Source organism: Tympanuchus pallidicinctus, unplaced genomic scaffold (genome assembly GCF_026119805.1).
Source record: "Tympanuchus pallidicinctus isolate F22 unplaced genomic scaffold, pur_lepc_1.0 scaffold1, whole genome shotgun sequence".
NCBI lineage: Eukaryota > Metazoa > Chordata > Aves > Galliformes > Phasianidae > Tympanuchus > Tympanuchus pallidicinctus.
Window position 1 is genome coordinate 43,535,878 of NW_026294618.1, and position 13,252 is coordinate 43,549,129.

Below are 13,252 nucleotides of genomic sequence, written 5' to 3' on the forward strand. Positions count from 1 at the left end.
ACGCTTGGAAGGAAAACGTTTTATTTTCAGCTTTAAGTTTAGCGGTGCTGTAGGCATAACAGTTGTCCCGGCGGCATACAGCTCCGCTCCGCGGGGAAAGAAAGACAGTACCTGAAAAAAAAAAACCAACAAAACAACGCAGTCCGAACTAGACAAAGCTCGGGCTGGCGTCTTTCAGCGACAGGAAGGTCTGCAGCTTGAGGTCAAAGCCGAGCGGTCGGTGCTGGGGCTCCATGTACTCGCGCTGCATCGCCCTCCCCAGGTAGGGGATGAGCTCGCAGTGCTCGCCGAGCCGCGCCAGCCGCCTGCGGTACGCCTGTCTCCTGTGCGCCGGGCTGCGGGCGTTGTGCGCTGCGAGAACAGAGAGAGTCCTGCGTGAGATTGCGGCTGCGGCACGGGCAGTGATAGCACTGAGTCTGCAGCCGTGTCTCGTGCGGGTAACAGTGCGGGAGGCCTCCAAAGTGGAACACGGGAAGTTCCATTCGAAAGTGAGGGAAACACATCCCTTCCAAACCCTTCGATCCTGCAAAAGGGTTAGTCAGGGGTGCGTGCAGTCGTCCTGAGCGCCATCTGGCAGCTCAGCAAACGTAGCATGGCCATATTTCCGTGTGTAAACTAATCCATTTGCCCAGAGCCAGGCGAGCTCCCCATCATTTTTGGAATTTCTGCATCCTAGCTCAATTATCTATGACCTAAATATTTTGCCCATAAAAAAATCAAGAGCTGACTGTGTATCTCCAGTATTTCAGAAGCAAGGAAGGAAGGAAATGTCAAAGCCTCGTTTACAGTGAGGACAGTAATGCTTCTTTCCTCTTACCTCTGCCCTGAAACATATTTTTGGGGTATATTAGTGCTGAGTGTCACCCCTCAGAGTATCTGTTGTTGTTACATAGGCAAAGGGCAGTCAGAGGCTTAGAACAGACAAATCCTAACCATTTCTTCCTAGGAGATGGTATTTTATATCTCTTAACAAAGACTGAGCAGCACAAAGAGCTATGGAACACTTCAGCCCACTTCAGCTTTAAAATGTAAACAGCCTTATTCTACAGGTGTTAAGTCTGAAGGGCACTAAGGCACTACTATAGGGATGTGCAATTTCTTACTCCTTTTCCAGGAGTAAATCTCTCTTCATTTATAATTGATGACCTGCACTTTCTCTTCTCAGGTAGCAAAGGCAATACAGGATTGTTAGGAAAGCTGCAGGAGCAACTAGACCACTGTTTCTTGTTCTCTATTTGAATGTGAAATAAGAGGGTGCAGTGACATGTCTTACTTCAGTTAGAAATGGGGTTTGAAACATTCACAAAGGGCCCTGACATGAAGCATTTGAATCATGTTTTTGAACAGGAACAACACGAGTCCTTTGAGGAGACAATAAGTAATGCTATATTTGCAAAGGAGGTTTTTCAGTATACTAGAACACTATGTCTTAAAGTTTGAAACAGTTCTGCACAGTCTTAGAAGGGGAAAACCTGTTTTCCTGGATTCCTGTGGTCAAAATGTCAGTACATGAGAAGAGTTTTGTTGCACTTGCATAACATTTTCACTTCATCATCTGATTTAATAATGCAACATATAAGAAAAGCATTCCAAGCATGGACATAATTATATTAGGAGCTGGGCTAACAATAGAAAAAAAGACAAAAAAAACAAACAAACAAAAAAAAAAAAGATATTTTGTAGATAAAGCAAGCTACAGTATAGAAGCATTTTTTCTGGTTCAAAGACTGTACATTTATAAAGGGGCTTGTATGGTGCCTATGCTGCTCAGTGGTCTTCCTTAACAAAGCTACACTAGCAAAAGCCTGTGGCAGTCCAAGAAAACCGTGAAGGGCTCTTGAAGCTGCAAGGGGAAACACCGAATGTGAAAAATTGCAGACATAATAAAGATTGCAACTATCTGGAAATATAAGGAAAAAGTTATGAAAACAAAAGGCAAATCACCAGACAGATTGGCTCATCAAAGCCAAAACCGGTGGGCTGAAGAAATCTCTTGGAGTATACTGGAAACCAGAGCACTCTGAAACTCCCAGATAATATTTCAGGAGTCCTCAATCACAGTGATTTCAGTCATTTTAAAGACAATTCCAGTCGTTTGAGACTAGTTCCAGCAAATCTGGTGCAACCTAGATAAATAATCTTTTTGTTTCAAAACTCGTTGATCCATGTTAGGAATATTATCAAGACTGCTGGGTTCTTGGTGATAAAATGTTATTCAGATCTCATTATTTATGAGCCTATCTATCTGCCTATCCTATTTACCTTATTTTTCTCCCTGCTCTATGCATGTTCCCCAGAAACTTGGCAGTGAGTACTTAACCTATACTATAATGGTATTTTCCCATATTGGGCATTAAGAAAACAATAGAAATTAATTATCAATGTTGAATCAGATGATTTACTGCAGTTATTTAATTTACTACATTTTATTTTATACACTACCTTTTAGATGGCAGGCCACAAAAAGGAGAGCAGTTCTTCTTACACTTAGAAATGGGAACTTTGGCTTTAAGCATCCTACTTCATTCAGAGCTTTTATTAGAGAAATTGCTACTCCCTAAGGAAATAGAAGTTTTGGAACACCATCACAAAGATTTAAAAGACAAACATGTCAAAATCCAGATCCTGTTGTCAAGCAAATCTAAGTATCTAAGACGATATCTAATGATAAAGCAAACAAACCAACCAAAAATCCCCAGCAGGTGAGGTTTGGGTTAGATATTAGGAGGAAGTTTTTCACCCAGAGGGTGGTGACACACTGGAACAGGTTGCCCAAGGAGGCTGTGGATGCCCCATCCCTGGAGGCATTCAAGGCCAGGCTGGATGTGGCTCTGGGCAGCCTGGTCTGCTGGTTGGCGACCCTGCACAAAGCGGGGGGGGTTGAAACTGGACAATCATTGTGGTCCTTCTCAACCCAGGCCATTCTATGATCCTGTGAACAACCAAATATAAAACTGGGAGGAAAGTGACTGTGAATCATCTTTTTATTTCATAACCACGTCTCAAAATGCAACCAGCTATCCTTAAATGACTCCAGATATATGCTTGGGACTATCCTAGTTTTAAAAATAAAAGCAAAATGCAATGTTACAAGATATGATAAGCAAAAGAGATTTAAAATCTATTTTTTATTTTTGCAGTTTCTTATTTCCCTCTGGTGAATATACTCGATTTTTTGTTTGTTTGTTTTGTTGCTGTTTTTGCCATTAAAATTACAAGTATCTCTTATTTTAAATGTTCTAAAAATTTATCTCAATTTTAAAAACACTATTTTCAATTTAATACAGTCCCAGTAGGAATCATAAGACTCATAGTGCATTAAAAAACACACACACACAAAAAAAAAAAACAAACCACAAAAAAGCCCCAACAACCATCCAACAATAAAAACTACAACAACAAATCAAAACTGGTGTTAATCAAACACACACTGTTTGGTGTATGCTATACATTGCAAAATCATGTTTTTTAAAAAAGAAGCAACAACTGACCTGCTCAAGGTATCCAGCCATGGGAAGTGCAGTGAGTAGTATCGGCTCCCTTACAGGAGGGAGCTTATGTGGAAGCTTCAGATTCCAATACTTCTCTGGTAACCTAACCAGATAAAAAATAAGTGCTTTAGAGATGTATAAATCGTAACATGATTAAAGTTTGCAGTGCAGCTAGTATATTCACCTCATAAACTTCAGAAGTTTTTCTTCACTTTCAAAAACATACAGCTTATCCTGGTATTTTGCAGCGTACTCAGTGTTGCCAGGCACCAAAGCTTCATATCTGAAGAGACAGAGGAAGAATGAATATTAATTTAGAAGAAATGTAAAGCATCACTTGCGTGCTCTAAACTCACCAGACAGTGAGAGCCTTCTGGTAATTCAGCAATTACAGGCACTACAAAACAGTACTGATCAGGTTGTCCATGCTTCCATTACATTACTGGCAGCTACAAGGATCAAAATCTGAGTGAGTCCCTGCCTTAAAATCTGTTTATAAATGGACTTTCATTGAACCACTCTAGATAAAATGCCAAATGTGGTTATTTAAAAGATTAAGACTGGACAGCACAAAATTGATTGTTAATGGTTGTACCTCAATGAGAAATTACTGCATACTGAGGAAATAAGTGTGACTTCATGGTGAAGCTTATTCTCATCTCTAGTCAGCTCTGGGGAAAGAGGTCCATGCATTTTAATCAATTCTGTTTAAGCACGGGCTTACATCAATTGACATTATCCAAAACACAAAATAAATGATCCTAGGCTCAAGGAAATGCTGACCTATAAATCTTTCATTCTCGATTTTCAGTAGGTGATCATTTGGCCAACCTGAGTCTCCACTAGGTAAGTCTGCCTTACAGTTGTTCAAGGGTTTTGGAAAAACATCCAGCCCTCCTTCTTTCATTTACAGGTGTACAGGAATTGATATTTAAAATGCTGCAGATGTAGCTCAGCCTAGTTACTTGAAATTCTCTAGACCACACTGCAAAGGAAAGGGGGCTGATAGGCTTTCAGCCTCAAAATAAAGACTAATACAGAATCTTATAACAGCTAAAGCACCAATGTTTTTAGTGCCCATCACTGCAAGAAAACAAATGAAGAAGAGAAGCAAAAGCTTTGGAAAAAAGCTGGTCAGGTGTGCTGCTTATCTCCAGTTTTCACACTATAACTAGCGCCATTCCTTTCCACATTGCATGCTTGGCTTTCCTTCCTGTGAAAGCTGAAAGCATAAGGAAGACAGAAAATATATACCTATATTTTATATTGAAGTGGAATTACGGCAGGAGTGGAATGCAAACTCATATTCAATGAAGCCTTCCAAGGTCCCACAACTTTGACATTTTGTACTTGAAGTTTACTTACTGTACAAGCTGTCCAGTTTCCGTCTGAAACCAGTAGTCATGTACTTTTCAAAAGGATATTTTATGTAGATTTCCAAAGCCACAGGTGCAATGTAGAGGATTGTGATTGCTTTCCCTATCCAAACCCTGAATATACTTTTAAAAAGTATTTTCAAAGTATTTCCTCATTAACATGTTAATATGGGACAAATAGTCTGCAATTTGTATTATAAAAATAGTGATGATGTACCTCTGTTTTCCGTCTAGGTAAGTGACTGGACAGTATCCTTGCATTTCAGCACTTTTAGGGAATAAGGCCTTCACTTCTGCTGCTGTCAGTTTTTGTGGTAACTTATCTGGAGGTGGAAGAGGGTGAGGTGCCAGTGGTGCCACATAAATCTCTGGTCTGCTCAAGAATTTCTGTAGAAGAAATTAAATGTTTTTATAATGAAAGAAGCACTATAAGATTGTTAACCACACAATCACAGAATTGCAGAGTTGGAAGGGACCTGTAAAGATGGAGTCCAAACCCCCTGCTAAAGCAGATTCTCTACAGTAAGTCAAACTCCAGAAGAATGGCTCACTCAATTTCAATATTTCTTCTACATCACCTCTCCTAATGTGCTGGCATTGCTGCTACTCTTGGGTAACTCATTTGTTCTCCAACCCACTCTCAGTTGAAGTCATCACTATCCACCCACCACTATCACTATCCATTGTTACCATTAGTTGTTTCCTACCCCCAGCCCACTACCAAACAGATGGAGAAAGGGGAAAACGATTGCTTTAAAATTAATCTTTCATCTATGTCCATTTGTAAGAGGTGCACAGGTTTGAACTGGACTCTGCTACATTCCATCTGACTGGACACTGGATAGCAAAGTATACAAACCAAAAGTGAGAATACTAATGAAACTAGTCAAAATTGAATTACACTTTGCTTGTTTCTGTACTGAATCAAAGAATCCAAGAAACAATGCTTCCTCTCTCAGTAATTCAGTCCACACAAGCTTTTTGACACTTACTTTCAATTCTTCCTGTGAAGCCATTTTGTAATAGTGTGCTCGAAACTCTGCAGCAAACTGTAGTGACGATGTTACAGAGCAGTCAACTAGTTCACCCCTGTCTGCAAGGCTGACAGGACAGTACTGTCCAAACTCTCCCAGCCGGTACTGCAGCTCTTCAGGGGTGATGCATAAATCAGCAATGCTGGCTGCTTTTCCTGTTAACAAAAATAATGAATGGTATCATAGAATCCTAGAATAGCCTGGTTGAAAAGTGCCACAGTGATCATCTCGTTTCAACCCCCCTGCTGTGTGCAGGGTCGCCAACCACCAGACCAGGCTGCCCAGAGCCACATCCAGCCTGGCCTTGAATGCCTCCAGGGATGAGGCATCTACAACCTCCTTGGGCAACCTGTTCCAGTGTGTCACCACCCTCTGTGTGAAAAACTTCCTCCTAATATCTAACCTAAACCTCTTCTGTCTCACTTACGACCCCTTGTTCTATCACTATCCACCCTCGTAAACAGTCATTCCCCCTCCTGTTTATACACTCCCTTAAAGTACTGGAAAGCCACAATGAGGTCTCCCTGGAGTCTTCTCCAAGCTAAACAAACCCACTTCCGTCAACCTTTCCTCATAGGAGAGATGCTCCAGCCCTCCTTAATCATTCATTTTATTAACGGAAGACAGAAATACAAAGCATTTCTGTGTAAAAACATCACAGTTTAAATGTTACAGTTTATCATATTAAAATATGTAATAACAGAAATAAACCAAAATAGCAATTTTTATTTATCAATATTAAAATGAAGTTGCAACTCAATTTACCAGTTAATTGTAATAAAAATTTTCTAGAATTTACTTACTGGAATAGTTATTTATTATATGACATACAGTGCATGCTTAGCATACACTAGTATGTTTTCCCTAGAACAGCGTTATTTATAATTTGTTTTACTCCTTTGTGTTGCTAAGGAACATTTCACTATTATATTTCTTTACATTGTTGAAAAAGAGTACAAGGCTTGAGGAAAGCTTCCTGTTTATTTATGCACATCTTGCAAATGCTACAATCTGTCTGGACAAAATATATTCAAAATCTTGAACAAAATGTCCTATAAAACCCAAGGTACTTAAAACTCTTCTTCCCAAGCTTTTGACTCTTGACTAATACTTATAATAGTGCAGCCACCGAAATGTTAAAGACCAAAAGATGAGTACGAGATAAGGAAGATAAGACAAGTTTGCCTTTTAGAAGAATCCTTGTTTAACAGTACATGCATATTTGAAGGGCACACACTTAACCTTGACCAAAACTGACACATGCAAATTCAAGTGGGAGCCATGCCATTTTAGACTAAAATGGTTTTCATCCCTCCGTACAGAAATTAACTCAAATGGCACAGTTAACCTTAATTCTGAATTTATAGTTAATATTTTTCCATTTCTTTCCCTTTCCTCTACTGGCACATCAATAAATCTGCAAGTCATAATTCCCTTGTACATGCTGGGGTCCCCTTTTTGTTATCACTAAAGTTGAGAAATCACTATTTTCATAATATAAATTGCAGACTATGTGTGCCATATTAACACGTTATCACTAAAGTTGAGAATCTGTCCTGTCAGCCTTGCAGACAAGAGCCGTGGACTGCAAAACCACAGTTGATTTCTCTTTGCTGTACTATGTTACCTAGTTCTTTGGAAGATGACTGTATGCTGAGTTGTAGTTGCTTTTTTCTTTGCTGTCATCAAAATACCTCTCAAGCTCTGTCCAGAGGATATCAAGGAATTTGCGGCATGTGTGTGTGCCCAAGAACTAGCTTCATCCAAAACAAGTTTAAGTTGAATTTAAACACAGTCATTACATTACAGCTTCTTAAATGAATATTATTCTGAGCAACTTTGTTTTTTTCTTTACCTTCTCTTATTCTTTCCAGGTATATCTGGATTTCTTTAACAATCACTTGAACTTCCTGCAGAACTCTGTCCCATATCCACCACTTGCTCTGAAATGCATCAATCACGCACCAGTTCTGATGCTCTTTCTTATAAGAAGTCCTAATTGCGTCAATATGTTGCCTATAGTAGGAATTTTTAATTGCCAGAATCTGTGAGCTGTCATGTACAGGGTAGGGAGGTCTGAAGGGAACAAAAAAAATAGCGCTGACTTAATAGGAATGTGAAGATTAAATCATTTCATTGAAATTTGAATGTAAATATAAGAATTCATTTCAAGGTTTTTCGGTTTGTCTGTTTTTGTTTTGTTTTGTTTTGTTTGAGATTTTGCTTATTTGAAATTATAAATCATATTTGAGAATACAACTTCCATATTAAGAATATTGAGTTTCATTGTCATTTCAGAAATAAGCTGCTGACCAGGAAGTTACATTCAGAAACAAATATTTTGCTGTTTATGTCCCAAATACATTCTGTTTTCTGAATGTGTCAGCACACTTCAGCTGACACACACTATCAGTATACCATGAAATGCTACTCTACAAAATCTTACGAGACTCTTCAAATGAATGTCAGTTGTTCACTGCAAAACAGGCTTAGTTTTAAATTATATTACTTGAAATCAAGAAGTAACAATCATTCCCAGATACATTTTGCAAACTGTATGTCTGTCACATTTCCATGTATATACATAAATAATCTATTTAACCTTTAGAAATCTTACTCAAGACCAGAAGAGAAATTTTCACTTGAACATAAAACATCTACTGCACTGGTTCTTATTTAAAAGATTTTTAAAATAGATATAAACTTCTATTTTGATAGGATTCATTTCTCTGTAAGTTGTACTTTTCAGAAATATTGCACATTTGTTATATATTTAAACTTATAAAATATAATCAGTTTGATATTTAGAATTGAAATGTTAAAGTAAATATTTTCAAAGAGATACCATTAATTTAATTTTTGGCAGTGCAAATTGTCTTCAAGTTTTTAGTAAACAATTATGTATCATACTGATTACTTGATAAAACAAGAGACAAAATGAAAGGGACAAGCAATAATGCTCTAAGCTATTTGAAACTTCTTAGAAACTCTTCCTCTAATGAGAACCAGGTCCTTATACAATTCAATTATAATCTGAACGTTCTGTTCTTTTTAATTATCTGTTGGTTTATAAACTACTTACTGCTCTTCTTCAAAAACAACAAGTGGCTCTTCAAACAAAGATTTCAGTTTCTAGTTTGTTGACTAATTCACAAATTGTACATTATTAAAACATACATTATTTCCACATTTCTTAAAAGAAAACAAAAACTTAAAGAATAGAGTTCATTAGGTGAAGCATCAATTTCTCTTACGATGGCAATAATTGAACTGATGAATAATAAACTTCAGCGAACTCATAATAATTCTGATAATGGTTTCAATAAAATCAATTAAACTAAGCAATGGGTGCATGCCCTTGCTTATCTACATTTTCTCAGTCATGCACTCTAGGGATCTATCTAGAGAATGCCACAAGTTTCTCTGGCAACTTATGTCTCTGCTTCTGGTCTATGGAAATTAAAGCATTAGACGGTGTAAGGCCTGGTGCCCTTATCTTCTCTTATGTAAAATATAACCTCTCTGCACCAAGGCACGCACACAGAGAGGTGACAAAATTATGTGAATAAAAGTATCAGAGAGCATCACTACCTATTTGTGCTTTCTTTATCCAGCAGAGCTCTTCTGAATACTTCCTTTGCGTCCATTTCTAACTCAAAGATTTTCACAGGAATTATTCTAGCTGATTCCAAGAGGTTTACTTGTTTTCTCGTTACAGGGTATCCATCAATAACAACTCTGCATACAACCAGAAACAGAAATACAGTTTTTCTAAGTCAGTTACTAATTAATCATTAAGGCTACGTATACTCTGAGTACATTCTCAACGGAGACAGAAGTCGACTTCCAAGCGATTAAATCAGTGCTGCCCTGACTTGACTCAGTCTTCTCTCAGAGGAGTTGCGACCTGTGCGACCTACTGTAGGGAACCTGCTTTGGCAGGGGGGTTGGACTCGATGATCTCTGGAGGTCCCTTCCAACCCCTACAATTCTGTGATTCTGCGATTCTGTGAGTTAAAATTAATACAATAGTATAGTGACAATAAGAAATAGTAAAAAATAAATTAAATACACAATGGGCAAAAGATTAATAATGTAAGTGTATGGCAGATTTCCAAATTCCAACACATCCATCATTCAGAAGCATGATTTTAACTATTTGAAATGCCTGTATGGATTGGGAGAAGGAAATTTAAAGTAAAAAATAAATTGACTTACAGTGAAAAATAAATTGATTTGATTTCCCCCAAAGAAGAAGGCCAAAGAAGACTTTGTGCTTACCCAATGGTAGCACACACACGATCCATCAGGGCCACATCCAGGGCCTGGATGGCCAGCTCATCAGGTACAGTCAGCCCTCTGTGAAGATGCCACTTTAACTGAAGCCCCAACTCACTCTCTGGCTGATTGTTTAACACGAGCCGTATGGCATCTCCCATGCTCAGCCTACGTAGTCCATACACATTTTCAAATTTCTTGGCAACTGCAAAACATTTTGATTTCAACAAACAGCTTTTATGCAGACAATGTCAAAACCCAGCAGTCTGTTAAAGCCTATCTTTAGCCTTGGAAGCTGAGTGCTCATTCCTTGGGTCATTTCCATACGTAACCTTGGTAAGCAGGTACCTAGCTCTGGTTAGATCCTTTAAGAACCCAAAGCTTTCCATGTGTGCAGAGTGTGCCCAATGCACTGACACTATTCAGTTTATCTCAAACCTCAGCAGCCATAGTAAATATCTAAGAAAATACACTTTTTCTACTGCCTCCTTTAGAGAACAGCCTGACAGTTTCAGATCACTCACACTGGAAATGGGAAATATGGTTAGAATTTCCTCTTTAATATGAAATCATTTAAACCCTTCTTTTTCTAGCACTTTAAGCTGATCGTTAAGTTGTGATCTAAGCTGCATTTTCTTTTCCTCTAGTTAGAAGCAGAGACCTGGGGATTGAAGAAGTCATGGAAGGAGAAGAAAAAAGAGGGAAGATGAGGGAAGAGGCAACAGAGCGGTAGATGTGGAATTTTGGGTTCTGGTCCACGATCCTAGAAATTCTCTTTTCATCATACCAATTGAAAAAAATAACAACCAACTAGAATAACTAGAAATAATAAAACATGCTTAAGTAATACAAGTCTAGATTTTCTAACCGCTAGTCTATGTCAATAACAACTTCATAAGAAGCTGGGAATAAAATTAAGATGGGAAATGCATAAGTACCAGGCTGTAAAATGATACAGTAGAGAGTGTAACTGTAGGACTCTATGCCTAGCATGAAAAGCAGGAAGACCATATTAAAGGCTCATGATTTTTTCAGTAGCAGCCATGGCAGACACAGTCTCAATCATTAGATAATCTTCTGCTTTATAGAGAATATTGGCTCTTACCTGTAGTTTTCCCAGATTTTGGAGGTCCCACAATTGCAATCTTAACTGGCACAGGTGGTTTAGGCTTCGGCTGACAAATATATTTGATGGGATTGTTCATAAATGTTTCTCTGTTTTTTTTACTTGAAAAAAAATAAACATATTGTCGATGAATTACAGGAAAGAGTGTGTTTTCATAGTTTTGTGCTGGCTTGATTATCTCTCCTTCGTTTAGCTGTAGAACATACAAAATATGAAGCAGCTGATTAGATTTGGCATAGCCTCCGCACTCTCCATCTTACAAACGTAGCTTTATGGGCAAGTAAAGAAGTACCAACTGCACTCTATTTTGACATACATAGAGACGGATTTTGTGCAAGTCTGTGGAATTTCTATATGCAATTTCTGTACAAAAAGGTGGACACCAAGGGGAGAAAGAATATTCACTATTTCCAGCAGGTGGTACCATAACACTTTCTGTCTATCAGAAAAGTAATCACAGAGGTATAACAGTACGTTTTAATTTTCAAACAACTGATGACATTTCTATCAAGGATAAATAAATAAATAAATAAATATAATGTCTCCGTAAATTACAAAAGAGTCACATTATTTGTCTGACAGTAAAAGATACACTGAGAATATTTTATAAATAAAATGGAAAAGAATATCAATACATACACTGTGATGAAATGTAAAAATAACGAAACCTAATAAAATACATATGCTGGTGATGGAATCTTTTTGAACACATGAGACAACCACTAGGAAGTCTATAGAGCTGATGGCTAATTGAGATGCAAGAGAAGCACCAATGGCAAAACTGGTCATTGCAGAAATACTAAGTGAATTTCTTGCACCACTGCTATAGAAGAATTTTGTCACGTCTTTTGTTATTCTCTTTCTTTGAGGAACCGCCTTACAGTGTCAGAAGTTTTTAGAACAAACTAGAGACATCGTAGAAAAAAGACTGCAAAGACCAGATGGCATTCACCTGACAGTTCAAAGGGGACTCAGAAGTGAAATTGTTACTGACTGATGTGTAACTTATTGCTGTCCTTCCACAAAAAAACGTACGTCCAAAAAGTGAGTATATTTATTTGAAAGGCCTCCAGGATGAATCCTGGCATCCACAGTCCAGTAAATCCGAGCTTGTATTGAGCAAATTGAAATATATTAAGGAAAAAATCAGTAGTCATAGGCAATACATATGAAATAAGGAGGAGATGCCAACTCAGCTTCTTCTGCGAAATGAAATCATACCTCTCAAATCTATTAGTGTTTTTTGAATAGTTAGTTAACTTACAAATAAGATGATCTTGTTACAGTAAGATAAGAGTCTGTTTACTGCATGGCATTATCTTGACAGACCTTCTCTAATTCTTAGGTTCCCATTGTCACACAAAGTCATTTCTGAGTGCTTGCCTTCAATTTATAAGAATGCCTGGAGTCTGATCTACTGTATATTTGCTCACAATCCTCTTTCAGCTCATCGTCTTTCTCTGCTTATCTAATCAGTTGCATAACTACTTCCCCTCTTCAATTTAATCTAAATGTAGTCGTCATATATTCTACCTGCCCTTCTTCAAAAAGCCCTCTAGTCCTTAATCAATTTAATCATTTCATTTGTACATCATAAAATATCCTCAAAATGATCTTATTTTTCTTTCCTTATTGATAGCATGTACATTTCTTACTGGCAGCACGCTTCTCTGATTTCATCTAATGGCTTCCTAGGACTTCCTTCATTCTTCTAACTCAACTATTGCTTTCTAGTTGGTTAAAATAAATAAATAAATAAATAAATAAACCACTACACAGCACAAATGAATAAATTGGAGAAATCTTTTTATTATGCTGGCCAACAACACTACAGGGAGATGGTGGTGGTAGCATAGTAGTACAGGATGAACCTTCCCTTCAGTATTCCATTATGTGCTGTTGCTGTGTGGCAGTCTGACATAATGACATGGAAGTGAGGATGAAGAA

The 13,252-nt window shown here is 37.8% G+C and overlaps 1 protein-coding gene and 1 long non-coding RNA gene across 3 annotated transcripts in view; one reads left to right on the forward strand and one right to left on the reverse strand.

The window, feature by feature from the left end:
* Positions 1-19: 19 nt before the first annotated feature.
* LOC128082060 (uncharacterized) lies at positions 20-11,309 on the forward strand. 2 transcript variants are annotated; one of them, XR_008207528.1, is made up of 4 exons: positions 20-107; positions 1,360-1,501; positions 4,303-4,337; positions 10,827-11,309. It is a non-coding gene; the product is annotated as an uncharacterized LOC128082060 (long non-coding RNA). The 2 variants fall into 2 exon arrangements; XR_008207527.1 differs by lacking the exon at positions 20-107 and having other exon boundaries at positions 256-1,501.
* Positions 74-13,252, reverse strand: part of AK9 (adenylate kinase 9) — a 54,631-nt gene continuing 41,452 nt past the window's right edge. Inside the window, 10 exon segments of the mRNA XM_052685869.1 lie at positions 74-351; positions 2,443-2,557; positions 3,492-3,594; positions 3,676-3,774; positions 5,085-5,254; positions 5,860-6,056; positions 7,757-7,977; positions 9,493-9,639; positions 10,183-10,384; positions 11,285-11,498. Of these exon segments, the coding sequence (XP_052541829.1) occupies positions 149-351; positions 2,443-2,557; positions 3,492-3,594; positions 3,676-3,774; positions 5,085-5,254; positions 5,860-6,056; positions 7,757-7,977; positions 9,493-9,639; positions 10,183-10,384; positions 11,285-11,498 (1,671 nt within the window). The 3' untranslated portion in view covers positions 74-148.